The sequence below is a fragment of the Leptonychotes weddellii genome, chromosome 12, assembly GCF_054177405.1.
Source record: "Leptonychotes weddellii isolate Sample4059 chromosome 12, ASM5417740v2, whole genome shotgun sequence".
NCBI lineage: Eukaryota > Metazoa > Chordata > Mammalia > Carnivora > Phocidae > Leptonychotes > Leptonychotes weddellii.
This window is the reverse complement of record NC_138380.1, coordinates 76,815,908-76,837,855: the sequence shown is the minus strand read 5'-3', so window position 1 is coordinate 76,837,855 and position 21,948 is coordinate 76,815,908. Positions and strand designations below refer to the sequence as shown.

The 21,948-nt window shown below is 40.0% G+C and overlaps 1 protein-coding gene across 1 annotated transcript in view; it reads left to right on the top strand.

Annotated features, from left to right (window-relative positions):
• CCDC146 (coiled-coil domain containing 146) overlaps positions 1-21,948 on the top strand; it is a 115,971-nt gene that overhangs the window by 58,932 nt on the left and 35,091 nt on the right. Inside the window, exons 3-4 of the mRNA XM_081800657.1 lie at positions 17,614-17,696; positions 20,403-20,612. Coding sequence (XP_081656783.1) covers positions 17,614-17,696; positions 20,403-20,612 — 293 coding nt within the window. The remainder of the gene's footprint in view (positions 1-17,613; positions 17,697-20,402; positions 20,613-21,948) is intronic.

Here is a 21,948-nt window from a genome sequence, read left to right as displayed (position 1 = left end):
AAAAAAAAAAAGAAAGAAAGAAAATCATACAATGTAGCCCTGAGTGCCCATAACCCAGCTTCAGATTATGGACAATCTTAATTCATTCCCCACTCATTTCCTACACCACCAAACTCCAGATTATTGTGAAGCAAATCCCTAAATTATCAAAGCATTTTGTTTATAAATATTTCCCTATGTATCTCTAAAAGGCAAGAACTCCCTTAAAATATAGCCACAATGCCATTTTCATCTTTCCCCAACTAACAAAAATTCCTTAATATCATCAGATATCCAGTGTTCACACCTTCTCTAATTGTCCTATACAATTTTCTTTATTATCATGCAGTTATGCACCAACTTGATACATAGTTACATTCAATTGATTAATTTTGTTTTCAATTTTTAAAATTGCTTTTAAATTTAATTTTATAGTTAAGGTACTGTTCTACATGTTCTCCTGTTCTCCAAAACAAAGTATATTCAAAGAATTCTAACTTCTATCCCCAGCCCCTTCACCCTGTTCCCTCCCTCTTCCTATAGGATAATTCTATTTCAATGTTTATCCGTCCTTTATATTTATATATCTGTCTTTATTCATAGCATAGCTTCTGGAATTTCCGAAGATTTGTGTTGTTATAATGGTTATCTGTATATTCATAACATTATATAATACCCTTCGCCCTCTTTAATTAATTTTGACTACTGTCTCTTGGTTTTATACTCTGAGATTGAAATGAACTAATATGTCTTCTTCCTCCATCCTTCCTCACAGCATCAATTTATATAGTGTCCATTCATGGATATTGTCCACCTCTGCATGGTCTTTCATGTTTGCCAACCTATATTACCTTAAGTTCTCTAAATGTTTCACGCTATCTCCATGCTATCAGCAAGATTATGCTACTCATTTCTGAGTTTAATTCACAAAAATAAGTAACAGAATAGGATTATGGCCAAATCCCTACAAAGCACCTCTCACCAGCTTTGTCAACTTGGTCAAGTTTCTCAACCATCTTGAGTTTTGTTGCCATTGTTATTATTGTTAACATAAAAGTTTTATTTTTTTAAATTTTATTTTTGAAAATTTTGGATTGTAATACTTATTTATAGGGTGATTGTGAAGACTAATGAGATATAATATACAGAAAACAACACATAGCCAAGCCCCACATCGAACTCCCTGCTCCGTGGGAAGCCTGCTTCTCCCTCTCCCACTCCCCCTGCTTGTGTTCCCTCTCTCACTGTCTCTCTCTGTCAAATAAATAAATAAAATCTTTAAAAAAAAAGTTAAGCATTACTTTCAATAAAAGATAAAAGAAGAGTGATTAATTTGTACTTTTTGTGTGTTCATTCATTTGGTAAATATTTATTGAGTAAATTCATTTCAGGGATTACTCATTTAATTTAGTAAGTATTTATTGAAAGACTTCTATTTGCTAAGCAGTCACATGTACTCTTTCGTTCACTTACTCAAGTCTTTGTCAGTTCCACATGGGGTAGACCTTGGGCTCTAGTGATGGGAGTCCCTACCTTAAAGGAACTTCCAGTCTTCCATCTTACCCCAAGTCATATATTATGCTTTTTTAAGATTTTATTTATTGAGAGAGAGAAAGTGCACAAGCAGGGGGAAGGGCAGAGGGAGAGAGAGAATTTCAAGCAGACTCCCCACTGAGTGTGGAGCCCGACTTCGGGATGGATCCCATCACCCCAAGATCATGACCTGAGCCAAAACCAGGAGTTGGATGCCCAACTGACTGAGCCACCCGGGTGCCCCAAATTATGCTACTTATAAATAAATTCTTTTTGTCCCTTTAACTCCCCTCTTGGAATCCCTAGCATGCTGGTGCCTGACTTGCCTGGAAATAATTCTCCCATTTGACTACATTACTGGATGCTCACTTCCTATTTGGCCCAAACCTCTACTAAAATGGTAACTACTGGAGTAAGTTGTTAAGAATTTATCTGCACTTCCCTTACAAATTACAGGGGTTTTTTTGTTTGTTTGTTTTGGTTTTTTGGTCAAATCTCGTAAAGTACAGAACCAAAGGGATAGTTAACTGCAAGGGTAATGTTTGTAGATTTTTTTTGAAGTCCTTTATAGTTAACTGAATGTTTCCTGTTTTTCAGCCCCAAGAAAATTTAGCTGACTGACAATTTTTCACAGTGTCTTCATAATGTTTTTAGCTTATTTTTTGTTCCATGGTGTTTTATTGAAATGAAAATTCATTTCAGCATCCAAATAATAAAATATTTAAGCTTACATAATTTTTAAATATGTCAATTAGTCAAAAAACTATCAGAATCGTGTTTATTTGATAAATTTATCAGGAGCTAAAATGGAAAAACAGTAAGAAAATCTCAAATTTTAAACTGTTAAGTTCTTTTTCTTTTTTTTAAAGATTCTATTTATTTGAGAGAGAGAGAGAGTGCATGCGCATGAGCAGGTGGAGGAGTTGAGGGAGAAGCAGACTCCCTGCTAAGCAGGGAGCCTGATGTGGGGCTTGATCCCAAGACTTTGAGATCATGACCTAAGTTGAAGGGAGATGCTTAACCAACTGAGCAACCCAGGCGCCCCTAACTGTCAAGTTCTTAACCTCAGATGAGGCAGTCATACACCCTTGTGCTCTGGTAGGTACACAGATAGGCAAAAGAGACAGCTACAACCCCAAGGAATAAGACACTCCAAAAAGTTTGTGCAAGAGTTTTATAAATGGAGCCATTCTCTTAATTATTTTCTACCTTTAGGTATATATGTCATATACATATAACATATGTACAGAGTCCCAATCTCAAATGCCTACAAGATCCATAAAAAGTAACATAAATAAGTGAAACAGCCAAGATATTAGTACATGAGCCATACATGGAACGGGTGAGGCTGACTGTGCTCCTTTTAAAAGGGGCAGTGTCTTTAAATATCTCTGAAAGTCAGCCTCTGCTAAATGCCAATTGATTGTTGTAATGTTGGAATATGAATCCAGTGTCATCAAATCTAGTAATTTTTAAAGAGAAGCTGAAAATTCCACTTTTATGTAAAATCTACCAATTTTTAAATGTTGCTAGGTAATTTTCTAATTTTTAAATTGTGCATAGTAAAAGCATTTTCAGAATGTATTTATACTATTGGCTACTAGTTTGCGGTTGTGAAATACGCTCTTATGACATGAATTAAGGTCTATCTTACATGTGTTTAAAGATTAGGTAGTGTCTTACCTTCTTTTCCTCATACGGAAATCTGTAGGAAAAAAAGAAAGAAAGAAAGGAAAGAGAGAGAGAGAAAGAGAAAGAAAGAAAAAGAAAGAGAGAGAGAAAGAAAGAAAGAAAGAAAGAAAGAAAGAAAGAAAGAAAGAAAGAAAGAAAGAAAGAAGAAAAGAAAGAAAATTTGTAGCATTGGTTGCATATCCTTAAACTGTTAAAAGCTATCGGGAATAACTGGAAATGTGGCATTTCCATGAAATGAGGCTATTTGTGTTTGCCAGAAGGCACATTAAAATATTTTGTAATAGTTGACTTAGTGAACTAGAAACAGCTGTGTTTGGTGAAATGTTTGCTACAATCTATTTTTTAAACTTTTTTTTTCATTTCTTTTTACTTTGCTTGGTATCAAAGTTGGTATCAAGTGAAGAAAGTTAAAATTATACTTGGTGGTATTATATGGTTTTCTTTCCTTTTTCCAAAACTAAGACAAGCTAACAAACTATGTCTCCAAATATCGTAGAAACCAGATTTCTTGGGAAACTGTGTTAATTTCTGAATATTCCATCCTTTTCTGAGGAAATTCCAAGATAATTTGTTATATAATTGCATGGGTAATAGCTATCCATCTGTTACCATTCAATTGCAGTATGTTAAGAAATTTATAAGGTGACTAAATGGTTCATGTTGGTACATAAACTAAGAAGATTCTTAGGATCTTACCTTATGTTTACCGTAACACTTTATGATACCCATTTGGTTATAAAAAAATTCTCTTATCTTGACCTTTAAAGAGTTCTTGTTAGGATTCAAATATTCAGATATTGGATTTTCTGCTTTATTTATGGATTTGAATCTCTCTGGTACTTAAATTTGGGCCATCAATCTACTGAAGTAATGCCTACAAGATCATGGGCTGAGTAATGCATGGGCTGAGTAATGCATCCTCAGAGATAGATCATGTTGAGTTGAGGACTTCCCCTAGGTGGCAAGGGGTCAGGAGAAAATGTTTGAACAAATTTTCTATTCAAAGGCACTTAATATTCCATTCCCAACTGTATAGGCAATGAATATTCCACATATAGTCAACCAATCCATAAATCTCCCACAATCAGTATTGAGTTTATGTCATCTTACCTTTATACACATGTGCACACATGCACATTCACACAAACACCCTTCAGGCTGCTGGTGTTCCTCCTAGACTGACCTCTTTCTTTTGTGATGTCCTTGATGATCATTTGGCCCAATTCACATGTGTATGTGGAGAGGTAAAAGCTGTATGTTGAAATTTCCTTTTGTGAGATGTTCAATCCTTCATGTCACACCCCTACTCTGCTAGAGATTTTTAGGTTCTTCAGACATGTGCTGAGCAAGGTCCTTGGGCACTAGAATGATCCCTGCCTCCAGAGAGCTTTTCATCTGCTAGACAGACATGTGAGCAAGACTTCAATATTGACAAGATACGTACTTTGAGGAATGTGTGAGATATAGTGGCCTCATTCATTACATATTTGTGTGTAGTTTAGTGTCAGCTTATTCTAGATGCTCAGGATACATCAAGTGAACAAGAGGGTCAAAGATATTCTGCCCTAACTTAAATATTTGTAGAACACACAAAAAGGCAGGGTGATGAGGACTGGCCTCTATTTTCATGGTTAATAAACGTTGAATGGCCTCTGCACTCTAGCAATAAACAATCTAAAAATGCAGTTGTGAAAACAATTCCATTTACAATAGAATCAAAAAGGATAAAATACTTGGAATAAATTTAACAAAAATGAAATGGCTCGTCCAAATATGCTACCAGGATTTAGGAACTCACCTACAAGAGACTCATTTTAGACCAAAAGACACCTGCAGTTTGAAGGTGAGGGGGTGGAGAGACATTTATAACGCAAATGGATGTCAAAAGAAAGCCGGAGTAGCAATACTTATTTCAGACAAACTAGACTTTTTTGTTCTTGTATTGTCTTTATCCTGCTTTGATATCAGGGTAATACTGGCCTCACAGAATGATTTTGAATGTGTTCCCTCTATTCCCCTGTTTGTAAGATTTTGATTAAGATTGTCATTAATTATTTTTTTTAATTGTTTGGTAGAATTCAACAATGAGACCTTGTGGTCTTGGGCTTTTCTGTGCTGAGAGATTTTTGATTCCTAATTCAACTTTCATTCTTGTTATTGGTCTGAGAAGATGTCCTATTTCTTGGATTAAAGATTCATGATTCAATCTTAGTAACTTGTGTGTTTTTAGAAATTATCTGGGTTTTTTTCCCTAAGTTATCTGATTTGTTAGTACAGAATTGTTTATAGCAATCTGTTATCACACTATGTATTTCTGTGGTATCTGTTATCTTTTCCATCTCTCCTTTTGGTTTTTGAGTCTTCTCTCTTTTTTTCCTAGTTAATGTAGTTAAAACATTGCCAATTTTATTATTTTGGAAAAACTGGTCATCACTTTCAATGTTTGGTTACTGTTTATTCTGGTCTCTATTTATTTCTGATTTTTCTTTGTTATTTCCTTCCTCTACTAAATTTCAGCTAAGTTTCTTCTTTTTCTAGTTCCTTGTGGTATAATGTTGTTTATTTGAACTCTTTTTCTTAATACAAACATTTATAGCATAAATTTCACTCTAACATCTGCTTTTGCTGCATTCCATAGTTTTGGAATATTGTGTTTTCTTTCTTTTTTGTTTTGAGACATATTTTGATTTGCTGTTTGATTTCTTATTTGGCCCATTGCTTGTGCAGTAGTGTGTTGTTTAATATTTACATATTAAGTATTTAATATGTACATTGTAGCTTTTCCAGCTGTTTTTTTTTTATATTTTATTTATTTATTTTGACAGAGAGAGACAGTGAGAGAGAGACAGCGAGAGAGGCAACACAAGCAGGGGGAGTGGGAGAGGGAGAAGCAGGCTTCCCGCTGAGCAGGGAACCCGATGTGGGGCTCGATCCCAGGACCCTGGGATCATGACCTGAGCCGAAGGCAGACACTTAACCATCTGAGCCACCCAGGTGCCCCTCCAGCTCTGTTTTATTGCTAATCTTTAGTTTTGTACCAATGTGGTTGGAAAATATGCTTGGTGTGATTTCAGTCTTCTTAAATTTGTAATATTTGTTATGTCTCTTTTTATGTGATTTAACCAGGAGATTCTTCTATGTGTACTTGAGGAAAATGTGTAATTCTGTTTTTCTTGGATGAAATATTATATATATATATCTTTTAGAACCATGTATCCTGAAGTATGCGTCAAGTAAAAAATGTTCTTGTTGAAAAAAAAAAAAGAAAGAAAGAAAAAAACAAGAGTGGAACTCAAACATCCCCATATTCTGCTCCCAAGTTTCCATTTTATGGTATCAATGGGGAAATTCAAGCTGCAACTTTGGGTTTTTGTTCTTTTTTAAAGAACACTTCTGCAATCAGCAGTGAAAGACCTTATTGTCCCTCACAATCTGCCTCTGCTAGAAGGGGAAGTGGAGGGCCCTACTGTGAATACTGGCAAGAGCTCTGTGGGCAGAGCATCTTCAAAACAGGAAGGTGGACACTAGAAGTCCCAAGTTTCTTTGTTGTGGGAAGAGGTTATATCCCCTACCTATCACCTCCTGGCCCAGAGCTGGGGGACCTGCGCTGGCAGCCAGCTGGGAGGGGCGGTGCTGTGGGCACAGCAGAGGAGGCCTGATGGTGGGGGCCCACACCTACTCAGTAGCAGAGAGAACAGCCAGGTCCAGGGATCCAGCCCCCTTAGGAGAGGGTAGAGCAGGGGCTTTGGTCTGTGAGCTACAAAGTGAGATGAACAACTGGCCAGCTGTGGACATAACCTTCATACATTTACAATCCTTACATGAGAAATGTCCTGGCCTTAAGGTCCTTAAGGACCCCAGTTTTTCAGGGTTCTCACTGCCTAAACCCGCTCAAGATCTTTAAAGGTGCACTAAAGGTGGGACTCTGCGTGTGAAAGACTGAAAGCTGATTGGTCAGAGTCCACTGGCAACACAATCCTTTCTGGGACCCATGTCACCCTTGCCCCCAACCCCTACTCTTCTGGTTCCTATTTTGTGGCATTAGTCATTCACTGGTTTTAACCTGGCTCTGTTTCCTGACTCTGATTATTTCTGACCCTTAGGCCCAGTTAAGTTCTTCGCTCTTCGTCATTGGTTCACCCTTTGAAGCTCTTGAAGAGGCATCTGGGTTTCAATCTGACTCATTTCCTGCCTCCCAGGCTTATGGCCACTCCAGCCTACTACCATTTCTCCTCATGATCTTTGGAAGAAAAGGGGGAAATTTTTACACTAGGGATAAATGATTGATAAAGTTCCAAGCAATGGCAACTTCAGTGGGAAAAATGTGAGTGTTTTACAGGAATGCCACCCTCTAGCATGTACATGCTTAGGCATGCTTTTTATTTATTTGGCTGCACATGTTATCTTAAAATTAGTATAACTTAACTTTGAAGTCTTACATACAGCGAAGCAATTGCATTATTCGTCCACAATGTCCACTGCATTTGATTCCTTAACTCTTGGGAGGTCCTGTTTGCCACTTGGAGCCTCCCCCTCGCATTCCTGGGGTAGGCCACCAGAGGAGGGACAAGACAGCTGCGGGGGAACAGTCCCAGACCTCTTTGCTCATCCTGTGCACCTTGCCAACCACACAGAAGGGAGAAGAGAAGCTGTGGGTGATGCAGCTCGTTTTGTACAGCACATTCTCTGCTCTTTCAAGTCTATGTTCAGGCCAAGTTACCTTGCCCTATTCCTCTTTTATACCCACCTTCTCTGACAAGTAAGTGAATAAACAAGAGTTCTTCCAACTGCATCATTTGTTTTAAGATAAGCCTAGATCAGGAACAGGTTAGTGAATACTATCGAGCCCTTACAAGATACCAAGCCATGTGCTGTAGCTCAAAGATGAGTAAGGTAGGGTTTCTGTCATCGAAGAACACATAGCCTAGTGGGGGAAACATGTTTAACATATTTTGATAGTAGTATACAATGTGTACAATAATAGATGCATCTAAAAATACAGAAAAAGAAGTGATTCTGCCTGGAGGTGTCTCAGGTGGTAACCACTGAGATGTCTTAAAGGCAGAATAAGAGTTCTCCAAGTGGACAAGAGAGAGAAGAAATTGAAGATCAGGGAATAGAACATGCAAGGCGTGGTAGGGTTGGGAACTGTACTCATTTTCTACCGCTCTTCTAACCAATTACCACAAACTCGGTGGCTTAAACAGCAAAAAATTATGATCTTATAATTCTGTAGGTTGGAAGTCCAACAGGGTTCTCACTGGGCTAAAATCAAGGTGTAGACAGGACTGCATTCTTTTCTGGAGGCTCTACCAGAGTATCTGGTTCGTTTCCTTTTCTGGCTTCTAGAGGCTACACACATTCCTTGTCCCATGGCCCCCTTCCTCTAGTAGGCCAAGTCCTTCTCACACTTGCAATCTTTCCTCCTTCTTCCATTTCATGTCTCTAACTCAGCCAGGAAAGGTCCTCTGCTTTTAGGGACTCCTATGATTAGATTGGGCCAGCCAGGTAATCCACAGTGATCTCTGCTTGTCAGGGTCCACACTCTTTTAGTCACATCTGCACAGTCCTTTCTGTCATGTAAAGTAACATATCTCTAGGTATGTCACAGGGATTAAGATGTGGACATCTTTGGGGTCAAGGGGAAGGGCATCATTCTGTCCGCCACAGGACATGACACAGAACTGAAATGGTCATGGGAGGTTTAGAAAGGGAGGAGACCAGTTTGGACAGGGTGGTAGCTGCCAGATAATGAAAGCCTTTGTTTACCATGTTAAGGGACCCAGAGTTAATCCTGAAAGTGCTGGGATCCTTTGAAGGGTTTAAAGCAAGGTGAAAATTGTGTTTTGCGGGCGGCACAGAGGGACATAGTCAAGGGAGACATAGTCAAGGGAGACATAGTGAAGTCGGGGCAAGTGGTTAGTTATCTATTACCACATGCACTGTAAAGAATTATGGATTTTGTTTATTCTGTAAAAGGATAAAATGCCGCAGGAACATAAATTCCTGTCTAAAAAAAATGATCACAATACCTGAACACTGATACTGTATTAAGTAAACAATTTCGTATATTCCAGGTATTGGACAAGGAAGATGTTTATTACTCTCTAACCATAACTCTCATAGTCTTACAAGGCCCTTGCCCAAATAAAGTTCTAGCTTGTCTAATAACAGCTTGCAGACCCCTCCGTTTGGGGGGTCCTCAGGATGTAGGTGATATCTCGGCCTCTGGGAGTGAATAAGAGGCCCTGGGGAAAGTAAATAGTTTAAAAAAAGGGGGGAAAGATATGGACCAAATCCTGAATGGCACCAACTTTTAAAGGGAAGACCAGAGAAGAAAATAGAAAAGTAAGAGAGAGAATTGTGAGATTATGTATTACAGGACCTGGGAGAGGAGAGAGTTCCAGGAATGATGAACTACAATAAGTCAATAGTAATAAATGTCATAAAATTATTAAGTAACCTAAGGACAGAGAAATGTCATTTGAATATAATAAGAGGTCACTGGGACTCCACTTCCAACTAAGATGGAGTAACAGGACCCAGATTTACCCTCCTACCTTAAACAAGTAAAATCAAATCAAACAGTGGGGTTTTCAGACTTTGGACAACAGATTGCACAGACAGTAATCTCCGGGGATACGTAATAAATTGAGACTTATAATTGTGCCGTCTTACAGAGTTTCCAAGTGATAGCATTGGAAGGGGAACCCAAACAGAACCAGGTGGTCTTGCTGATTTGTGGTGACGTATTTGGGGATTCAGGGAGGCCAAGCTGGCTAAAATACATAGGTGAGGAGAGGAAGAGTGTCACAGAGCAGAAACTCCAGAGATCTGCTGAGGAATGCTGATCAGTGCATGCTTGTGAGGATATTGCTGAGGCTGGAGAAAGGACTCCCAGAGATGAGGCGATGGATCGAAACCTGAAACTCACACAGAGCCAAGAGTTCACGTTGCCACCAGTCAGAATAGAAAGACCTCCTAATGTATGGGCACTGAGTATAGTGGGGCCAAATTAGCCCCGGACAAAAGATCATTCTGGACTTCCTTAACAAAGATCACAAGCAAGCCTTGAAAGGATCAAACTGTTTTCAAGTAACTTAACGATGACTCACAATGCCCCAAAATATTTAAAAGAATATTAAAAAAAAATTCCATCTCCCAACAGTGTAAAATTCACAATGTCTGGCGTGTAAAGAAGCAGGAAAATATGACCTATAATGAGAAGAATCAAACAATGGAGTAGAATGGAAATAGAATTAATTGACAAGGACATCAGAACAGATTAAACTGTAAAATTTTGAATGTTGGGAAAAAAAGGTGGAAGGAAGCATAAACAAAAGAAAGCTACAAAAAGGCTCAAATCAAACTTCTAAAGATGAAAAATACAGTATCTGAGATAAAAATTCACTGGATGGGATTAACAGCAGATTAAACCCTAAAGAAAAAGAGATTAGTGGGTTTTAAGATGTAACGATAGATACTATTGAAAATGAAACAAAAAGGAGTGTAAAATAAAAATGAAAAGAACATCAGTGATCTGTGGACATCAAGTGGCCAAACATATGAATAATTATTTGCAGAAGGAGAGGAGAGGGGGACAGAAAAAATATTTGAAAAACCAACATCTGAAATTTTTCTAAATTAGATGAAAACTATGAACTCACAGATCCAACATTGTGAACAAATCTCAAGACTGAAGAAAACCACATCAAGATATATCATAAACAAATTACTGGAAAACAGTGGTTAAGAGAAAAACCTCAAAATCAACCAGAGAAATGAGAAAGTCTTCAGTCAGTTTATCAGTTCGGTGAAGTGCTGGCAGGCTAGTGACTATGAATTGGTGAGTGACCGGAAGGTAGGGGAGTGGAGATACAGAGCCGAGATGACTCCTTTGAGAAAAGCTCAAGTGCGAATGAAGGAGAGATAGGCGCACAGCACCCAAAGCGGATTTTGTTTGTTTGTTCTTTTAAATGAGAAAGACTTGAGCAAATTTATAGGTTGAGGATAATGTCAATGATGATAATAATAAAATAACTGCCATTGATCAAGCTCTTATCTGTGTACTAGACACTATACCAAATACCTTACGTATAATTATTCATTTTGTTTTCACTATAGACATACGAGATTGGGACTACTTTTGTCTTCTACAGCTGAAGAAACTGAGGCACAGATTGATTAAATATGACTCCAAGTTACAAAGTTAAGAAGTAGTAGAGTGGAACAAAACAAAGAAAAAAGAGACAAACAAAAAACAGACTCAAATATAGAAAACTGGTGGTTACCAGAGGGGAGGTGGGTGGGGAGATAGGGGAAATAGGTGAAGGGGATTAAGAGTACTGTATGGTGACTAACATAACATAATAAATAAATACATAAATTCATAAATAAGTAAATTTTTAAAAAGAGTACACTTATGATGAGCACTGAGTAACATATAGGATTGTTGAGTCACTGTATTGTACACCTGAAACTAATGTAACACCGTACACTAATTACACTGGAATTTGAAAAAGAAAAAAAAGTAGAGCTGGAATTCAAATCGAAGTCCACTTGTGATGTACTTGACTACAATACCAGGCTGAGCCAGTTAAGAGGGAGAAATAGAGATTATAAAGGAAAGGAAGGTATAGCTGATGCTTTAATGCCTAGAACAAGGTAGGAGAGTATATATTTGAAAACACAGTTGGATAGGTTTGCCCTAATCAAGAGGAAAGGAGGTTGCGATTTGGGGAAAGAAGTTAGGGGTAGGTGTGGCTGTAGATAAATGGATCCGTTGATGTAGATGATGAGTTCAGGTGGCTTAATTTTGTTTGGTGAATGAGTTAGGTATATGGAAAGCTAAATCTTAATATAACAATCAAGGGGAAAAGTCAAACAATAGGAGTGATGAAGCATTGTTGAGAGCTCAATTGCCTTTGGAAACTGCTTCAAATGGCCGTGTTGTTTATTTCTAGCAGAGAAAGGGAGAGCGTGAGTGGGAGACAAGGATGGTAAGGACTTATGCTTTCAAGTTTATGCTACTCCCCAAAGCCCACCATTTATCGGGATAAGGCCAAACCAGTAGGTAATGTCAAAGAGGCAGTAACAATAGAGTAGGTTAATAACCATGGTCACTGCGGTGGCCCTGCACACACCCACACAAACACGTAATTGTTTCTTCATGCTGACCCCCTTCCACATAAGTTCACTTGGTGAAAGTTCTTACTTTCCTTGGAATGTCCTAGAATTTCCATGTTTGAAATTTTTTCCGTATCACTACATGCTGTTCATGAATCATGAACTCTTGTTAAACTTTCAGCTCTAGAGTAAATGTTTCCTTCCAGTCTCAATTACCAACAAGGTAATTCAGTAACACAATTATCTATTGTGAAATCATATTTATGAACTTCATGACATTATATCTAACCTTTCATTACGTCTACCCTTTGACAATTTGAGTTGGGTCTTATGCTCTGTGCCTTAGATCCTGCATTTTTAAAACATGACAAACTTGGTTTCTGTGCCCAGTGTGAAAATGCAACTATTTTTTCCATGTTTATGTTCATGAGTGAAGCATTTCATCCACTAGAATGGACTCTGAAGTTCCCAACCAGAGAAAGACCTGCTTACGGAGACAGTTTACAATTTCACAGAAAAGTCACTGTTAGATCAATATTACATCCAGATTATGAATTTTATTTTTAAGGAGGCTAGAATCCATTCTTCACAGTTTGATCTTTTTCTTTTCTTTTTTAAACGATTTTATTTATTTATTTGACAGAGAGAGAGCATGAGCAGGGGGAGGGGCAGGCAGAGAGAGAGGGAGAAGCAGGCTCCCAGATGAGCAGAGAGCCTGGCATGGGGCTCCATCCCAGGACCCCGGGATCATGACCTGAGCTGAAGGCAGACGCTTAACTGACTGAGCCACCCAGGCACCCCTGATCTTTTTCTTTTTAAGAGATATTTATTCTTAGGAGAGTAGACCAAATAAAAGCTTATCAATCTTCTTTCTAAACATCAATGACTTAAATTTTTTCAATTTATGTAGAAACTACGAAGAACGAAGACATACCAGATATTTTGCTCTGTCAGCTTTCTTCACAGGTTCGTAGGCATCAAAGGCAGTCTGGCTACTGGGGTGATGGAAACAGCAAATAGGAAAGGAAGCCTCTCTTGCCTTCCTGCTTTTTCTGTAGTCGTAAAACCTGCCAACGTGCACCCCTGGCCTACCTGCCATTGGGCTTCAATTAACTGGTATTTTAGAAAAGACTCAACTTAATACAGCTGAGTTTTCACTAAGTCTGAGCTAGAATCTGCTGTATCTGCCAGTAGGATCTGAACACGGCACTCTCCAGTTTGAAATTCTGCTCTGAATCCTTACTGTGTACAGCAATAGTTTTCAAGCATATTTTAATAGCCTTTTATTATTAAAAGCAATACATGTGTTGGAGAAAATTAGAAAATACAGATAAGCAAACATAAAAATACAAAAACCAAACATTCTTACTACCCAAAGAACATCATTTTAACAACTTAGTTCTTATCCTTCTAGATCAATACCTTATCGATATTCACTATTTGATGAATTGCTATCATATTCTCCTTTAATTCTTTAAATATGGTTTGCTTTCATTATTTGGACATATTTATAATAGCTGCTTTGAATTCTTTGTTAAGTCCAACATCTGCACCGCCCCTCAAAAGAGATTTTGCCCTTTTTTCCCCCTATTTCTTTGAAGGACTCATAATTTTTTGTTGATAAGTGGATATTTTAGATAAAATATTGTAACAACTCTGGTTTCTGATTCTCCCCAGGCTTCTTCTTGTTGCTGTTGGGTTTGTGTTATTGTTGTTCATTTGTGTATTTGTTTAGTGACTTGGCTGGACTAATTCTGTGAAGTGTATCTCCCCCATAATGTGCAGCCTCTGATGTCTCTGTGTAGATATTCTTTCCCTGTTTTTATTCTTAACCTTGTCCCACCCACCTGAAGAGGTCTTTAGCAATAGGAAGGTGGGGCAGATGAGCTCTTCACTGGCTGCTAAGCCTGCCCAGAATAGTTCTTCCACAACATGGGGCTAGGGGTAATGGGTGTGGTTCATGGTTCAAATGCCACAGTCGGCTACTGTTGTGAGTTTCAGATTTTGTTAAATAAATATATCTCAATATTCTGCATGCCCTTAGGGCAATTTCTAGGGACTTTAAATGGTTGTGTTAGATAATTTTGATGAGTTGAATCAATGTTTCTTTGAGGGAGAGGATTCATCAAGCTCCTCACATGACCATTCTGGAAGTTCCACCCTCTGGAAGTGGTCTGTAATTTATAATCTTATTCATTTGCTTTAACTTACACTATAGAGAAAATAACTGCATACTACCGAATATGGTTATTTACTCACAATAAAACTACTGAGTGTAGTGTAAGCATTCTGTAATTTCTTTTGTGTCTATCTTCTCAAACTGTGAGCTACTATAGCGGAGGACCTATGACACCTTTGCTTCCGCTTCTATCACGCAGGGCAGTGGGTGAGAGGTAATGTCTTTTCAGCTTGAAAACAAAATTATAAATACTGTATGCATTTTTAAACATAAGAGTCCAAAATTACCTTACACACATACAAACACACGTTCTCACCCTTCATAACTTTTTCCCAGTAATTTTTCTCCTTTAAGAGGGCCCAAATGCAAAGCTGCTGCTTCTCCTTTTTTTTTTTTTTTTTTTTTGGTAATATATTAGGCCTTAAAAGCACAGTGCTTATGTCCTACACCATTTTTAGGAACCATTGAAAATGTTTGAGATCTGAAGTAAATTACATATTAACTCAAAAATGCAGAAAGAAAACTGAAGAAACAAAAGAAATATGTTTAATGAAATATCTATAAAATGTAACGAGGTCAACCTACCAATAGCAACTCAGCACTTAAAAAATTACATGTAAATTATATTTAGGTGGCATATGAATACATTTTAAGATATTTGATATAGCCAGAAGTAGAACCTTCTCAAAGGGCTTAAAAATCTTATTTACCCAGTATGGAGGTTCCTCAAAAAGTTAAAAATAGAATTACCCTAAGATCCAGCAATTGCACTAGTATTTACCCAAAGAATACAAAATTACTAATTCAAGAGGATACATGCATCCTGAAGTCAATCAGAGGAAGACAGATACCATATGATTTCACTTGTATGTGGAATTTAAGAAACAAAACAAACGATCATGGAGGGGGGAGCGGAAAGAGAGAGGAAAGCCAAGGAATAGACTCTTCAGTATAGAACAAACTGATGGTTAAGGTAGGGGGAGATACGGGTGAAATCGGTGATGGGGATTAAGGAGGGCAGGGGGCACTTGGTGTGATGAGCACTGGGTGTTTTATGTGTTGAATCCTTAAATTGTATACCTGAAATTAATATTACACTGTATGTTAACTAACTGGAATGCAAATAACTAAAAAAAAAAATCTTGTTTACTGTATGTCAGCCATATATAGAAAATGAGGGTTGTGAGGAATGGGACCCAGTCTGGCACCAGGTTGTAAGTCCCTCGCAAAGGATCCCAAACACTTTCACAAAAGAGAGAAAGTTTCACGGTGCATTTTACAATGTTTTTTCTGCCCTGATTTGGGTAGAGAGGCCAAGAAAGCCCACCGTGGAGACTCTGACCTTCCCATTTTATCAGTTACGTTCGTTCATTTGCTTGTGCGGCGTGTGTTTGCCAAGTAGCTGCACTGTGCATGGGCTTCTACTGGTTAAAGACACCCTGAAGAACAAGGCAACACAGGCCCCTTCCTCATGGTGCTTATACAAGGAGCTGGGCAGTCACGTAAGTCGATTTATTCCTGCAGATTATAGTATACGTTATGAAGTACAGCATTCTTTTGGGGTCGGGGGTGTGTGTGGGTATCTGTCTTAATTTAGAAGTCAGAGAAGGCCTGATAATGGATTGATATTGAAACTGAGGTATGAAGAAAGAATTGGGGCCCAGGAAGAATGAGAAATGGCCAAGACAGAGGCCCTGGGGAAGGAAGGAGATTCATGCATTTATGGAAATAAAAGTCTGGAGCATTAGGAGCCTGAGGAGCGGGTTTTGAAAGAAGACTGGGAGGGAGCAGGGTCATACAGGACCTCAGGGGTCATCCCCAGGGTCTTGAATTCTCTTCCACTTGAGTTTTGAACACCCAGCATAGCAAAACCTTGTTTGATTTTTTAAAAAATCTCCCTGGAAAGTAGATGGGGGCCTGAGTGGACACAGGGACGGGGAGGGGGAGAGTGGGAGGTTTTGCAGTAGTCCAGCCGAGATGGGATGGGGCTTGGACTAGTGGGATTAGGGAAAGGAGAGGAAAACGGATAGACTCTAGAAATATTTTGGAGGTAAGAATAACACGGCACTGATAAACACAACTCTTTTCTTGGGGCACCTGGGTGGCTCAGTCGTTAAGCGTCTGCCTTCGGCTCAGGTCATGGTCCCAGGGTCCTGGGATTGAGCCCCGCATCGGGCTCCCTGCTCCCGAGGGAAGCCTGCTTCTCCCTCTCCCACTCCCCCTGCTTGTGTTCCCTCTCTCGCTGTGTCTCCCTCTGTCAAATAAATAAATAAAATCTTTAAAAAAATTAAAACCCACAAATCTTTTCTTTAGTTCCATTTTTTGATACTATGTCAGCAGCAGTTCAGTTAAAGTCAAACCTAATACAAATGCTCATTGCATTATAGTAAAACTTTAGTGTTTCATGTTGTGCTCTGATGTCTATTACTATTTATCAACTAAGAGAGTAAATCAAAAGTTCTCTTGCCAGAAATGAAAAAGGAACAAATAATATCACTTTCTGCACCCAATAAACTTGCATGCTTTTTGGCTGTAGAGGCAGAGAGATTGTGGGACAGGGGAGTGATCATGGGTTTTTGGAGCTGGACCACTTGGGTTTACATTCTGACACTGCCTTTAACTAGCTCTGTAACTTGGAAACAAATCACTTAACTTTCTCAACTTTAGTTTAAAATGGAGATAATCCCTACTTCACAAAACATTTCTGACAATGAAATAATTGATGTACAGTGCTTGCTCGTAATAGATGCTTGATAATTATTAGTTCTCTCAACTTACAAATAGCCATCCTGGTCATCTATACCATTTAGGTTATTTGCTAAACCTAGAAATATGTTTTTTAGAATTGGAAGAATTTAACTCAATTCCTTCCCTCAATTTACAGATGAAGAAATGATAGTCTAGAGAGGTAAGAGTCTTGCCAGGAACACAGAGATTACAAGAGACAGAGTAGAACCATTTTCTCCAAACACCCAGCATCTTTGTAATACCCCACATTGCCTGGTATGTTTCCTCTCTAATGTTAAATGGGAAGATTTTACAAGATATCTCTGCTTTAGGCATAAAGGCGATGGCTAACGGTGATCTTGTATTCTCTTTGCTAGTTACACAGTATGGGAAAACTTCCTGGAACCAGAATGGCAGAGTTAAAAGCCAAGTACACCTTGCTGCATGATACCGTGGTAAGGTAGGCTATTTGCTCATGTGGAGACATCTTTTATCATATTTATATTTCTGTGTGTGTGTGTATGTGTGTGTGTGTGTGATGGGCTCTATCTTGATTTTTATTCTCCCAGGCCTTGAGGCAAAGTTGAGTTCAAGTAGTTTGAGAAGTGATACCAGAAATTATCACGGGAGGATGGGGAAGTGAGATGGGGAAGGGAGCAATCTAGCCGGGGGTGTGCTTCTCGGTAGGTTTACGCTGTGGCCAACTGGTGCTCAGTCTCACTGAGGACCCTCTGAGGGTGTGGCACACACCTCAGAACTCTCCCACCAAAGGGTGAGGAAACTGGGATATTTGTCCACTGTTTTCCATCCCTTGTTGACTAACAATTGCTCCTAGGGAGCAGAGCTCCTGGCACTTCGAGCATGCCCCCTGAGAAGCCAAGCAAGTTCCTACGGCCAGAGAAAGCTCTCAGGCAGAGGCACACAGGTGCTGTCAGTGTGTAAGGGAACTGTCCACCAGAGCTACAGGTGACCCCAGAGTGGGCTGGGGGGGTGGGATTTGGTGGGATACTGACATTTTCTGCTACAGGACACTCTTGTAGGATTCTCTGCTCCCCATCTCTCTTCACCACTCAGAAGTATAGGTTTGAGCACAACTCCAGCCTACATCTGTTGAGATGTTGGTCTTCTCACCTCTTCCACCTACCCTAGGCTACTCTCCTTAGCCTAGTCCCAATCAGCAGCAGGTGAGAATAGGCTTCCACAGGATAATTCCACAAAGTTTTCTAAGCACCTGCTATGAACCACTGGGAATCAAGGGAGAAAGAGAGTGAAGAAGGGAAATCCAGTTCTGCGGCTACTCCTTACTATTCCCCATCTTCCTTCTTCATTTCCCCATAACCTCCTGCATCATAACCTTGCATGACGTCTTCACTAAAAGCCAAGGAGAGACAGCAGTGGATAGAAACTCCATCCCGCCATTCCCATCCATCCTCTCCCCCAATCTTCAAACATTAGCCCTACTTCTTTTCCTGCCCAGAGTCAACTTGGCTACTTTGAGGATGGGAGCATGAGGGAAGAGTGAAGCACCAGGAGAGCAGAGCTGCCTCCCTATGCACCCTTTACTTTCACTGCACTGCCTGCTCACTCAGCTCCATCCAAGTTCCTAACAACCGTCCAGCTCTGGTTCCTCCTCTTCTTCCTCAATGCCAGCCTCGAGCCAATGCCTCATCCCCATCCCTCAAGGAGACTCCATTTCCCACAACTGGCCCTGACTGCCAGGGTGTACACAGAGTGCTCAAGACTCAGGAACTTGGAAGATTTAGATGGGAAGTCTGGGGTGAGCTTTTTCAACATACTTCTCACTGCTTAAATGGGAGGGGGATGGGAATCCATGCAGTTCTCAGGGCATCCCTCCAAGTCCCTTTGCAGATACAAGGAATACTGCAACATTTCTCACCCTCCAGATAGCTCTGATCTAGAGCTCCACAAAGCTTTGTGGGGTGCTGATTTGGCTTCCTCCTTCCCTGGCCCACAGTTCAGTTCCCTGGGCCCCAGTGATGGACAACAATGTAGGACCAAGGCAATGGTGTTCTTTCTTCCTACTTCCAGGTTGTGTTGCAAAACCCTCACTTCCCTTCTGCTATCCACATTTTACCTCCTCTTGACCCTTTAGTTCCCTCTCTTGTCATTCGGAACACCCACCACCCTCTCCCACTCCCCCTGCCTGGTGGGTGAGAATGGCATGAAGACACGCTCTCCACTCTTGCTGCTGAGGTTTTAGCATGGCAGATACAGCCTGGAAATGCTGAACTGAAACCGAATGAGCTTCGCGTTGGAACCACATTATAGACGCTGTTAAATTCTCTTCTGCTGACTTTGTATTTCAAATCCATGTGGGTAAATTAGCATTTGTGTTCTGGTGAGAACCCTAGCCACCTTGTCCACTCTCTTTCTGGGGGAGATCAGTCACTGGCCCAGGCCAACGCTTCACAATTCCACAGCTGAAAACTCATATTAAGATCAGGCAACTTTAGATTTGCAAAGTGTATTAAAATGCAAGGGACAAGACCTAGATAGGGAATCCCTCTCAACTGTGACATTCAAGTCTAGTTCTAGCCAGACATTGAAGATAGGATCAGAAATCTATAAGGTAGTTTAGGTCCATAATTCTATAGGAGAATTTTTCTTCCTAGTTGCCTAGTAAAAGTGTCATTAGAAAACTCTGTTGTTTCTTAGTTCACTAAGGAGGAAAAGATTTTCCTACAGTCAGCTCAGGAGAATTCAGGAATTAGAGAAAGCCAGCATTGCTGGGGCAGTTGAAGGGAGGACCCACTCTTCTCCTTATTATCAACCTCCCACCCCCTCAGTCCGGGAAGTCATGATTATTCTTCAAAGTCAAATACAAATACCACATTCCCATCCAACTCAATGCTCCTGTTTCTCCCACCATCTTGAGTTAGACACTAGTGGTAGTAATTGTCACCTGGTATTCCAGCTACCTATTCTATCTGTTCCCCTTGCGAGATTGTGAGCTCCATTCACCTCTAGTACCTGGTACAACACTTGGCACAAAAATATCAGTGTATTGAACTGAACCCAGTAATGGAAGGAACCGGGAGCAGCGTGGACACGTTCCCTCCTCTCCTTGCTACACTCCCCATGTGAGCTACTTCAGGTGTTAAAAGTACACCCTTCTCATTATTTGAATCTGTTTCATGGAACCCAGCACACAAGAGTCCGAGGTCCAACTGCTAGAGGATGCCAAACGTTTCACCGAGCAAATACAACAGCAGCAGTTTCACCTGCAGCAAGCTGATAATTTTCCTGAGGCATTCACCACCGAGGTCTCTAAAATGCGAGAACAACTTCTCAAGTACCAAAACGAATATAATGCAGTGAAGGAAAGAGAGTTCCACAATCAGTACAGATTAAATAGGTAAGTGCACACGTCTCTCAAACACACTGAAGAGGGAGTTGAGCAAAGCGCTTTCCACATAATCAGAAAAATTAGACTCAATTCGGAAGGAATTTTAGGCACACTGAGTGTGAGAGGGCAACGTTAAGGTGACTACAAGCCTAGCTCTTTCCTTGGTTTCCTAGAACGGGCCATTCCTGAACAAGAAGGTTACCCAACTTCTAGAAAAAACCTCAGGTGACAGGGAGACGCCCTCAGGAGGAGATCCCTGCTGTTGTTTTCCCTGTGTCAGGAAAGCCATAAGCATCGGAAGCTGTAGCCAAAGAACACACCGCAGAGAACAAGGGCCTGGCACACGCTCTCACCCTCTCTGGCCCTGATGGTGGCCCCATGTCCCTTTAGCAGTGCCAGACCACGTGGCTGCATGGCAGGAGCCCCACAGGCGCTTTGCAGACCAACCTCTGTGAGCTGAGGGTCACATCTGGCTCCCTCTATTTTCTAATATAGCAACACGAGCCACATAGTCAACCTTATTCTCCTAAACTATTCCTAGGATCAAGAAAGGAAGTAATATCCTTTTGGAAGACACAATTACTCATCCAGATCTGGAGGATGTCATTCAGTGAACTGAAGTAGAAATGTACTGCTAGAAGGCAAAGGTTCTTTCCAAAATCTCTAACGTTCCTCCTGTAGAGGAGCAAGTCAGTGGAAGAGCAAGTCAGTTTGTTCAGCAAACCACACTCTTTAGACTGAATTTCAAAATGATTACCATCCAAATTTTGTGCTCTGGTGTGCTGGGTGTGCTGGGTACTCTGCCTGGATACTGAAGAGAAAGCCAAATAATCATCACTCCTGGAATTTGTTACCTTTTAAGGTGGCAGAACTTTCTCTGGGTGTTTTTTTTAAGAGTGGGTAGACTTTCAACAGAGCGAATATAATTCATTCCTGCTGAGAGATAAGCAAATGATTTGAGTGACTTTCTGAGGACTCTGTGAGCCCTCGGTTTTGAATCCTCTTGTTGGGGCCTGTCTTTTCAACTGGGGGATGAAGAAGGCTAGCTTACTCAGGAGAATTATATTCAGGGCAAAAAAAAAATCTGAGTCCTTTTTTGTCTTTCAATCTAAACTTGTTTCAGGCTCACAGTGAGATCTATAAAAAGAAAGCCTAGCTATTTCTGTGCTCTGTAAGCACTCTTTCAGTTGAGAAAATAATGAAATTAAAACAATTGGTGGTTGTTCATTATTATTGAAAATATGAATGCTTGACATTTCCATGAAAGGGTAAGAGGAACATAAGTCAGTTGATATTTAAATTGTTTAAAATTTCCAAGTGTTCCTGCCAAGGAAAAAAAACCCAG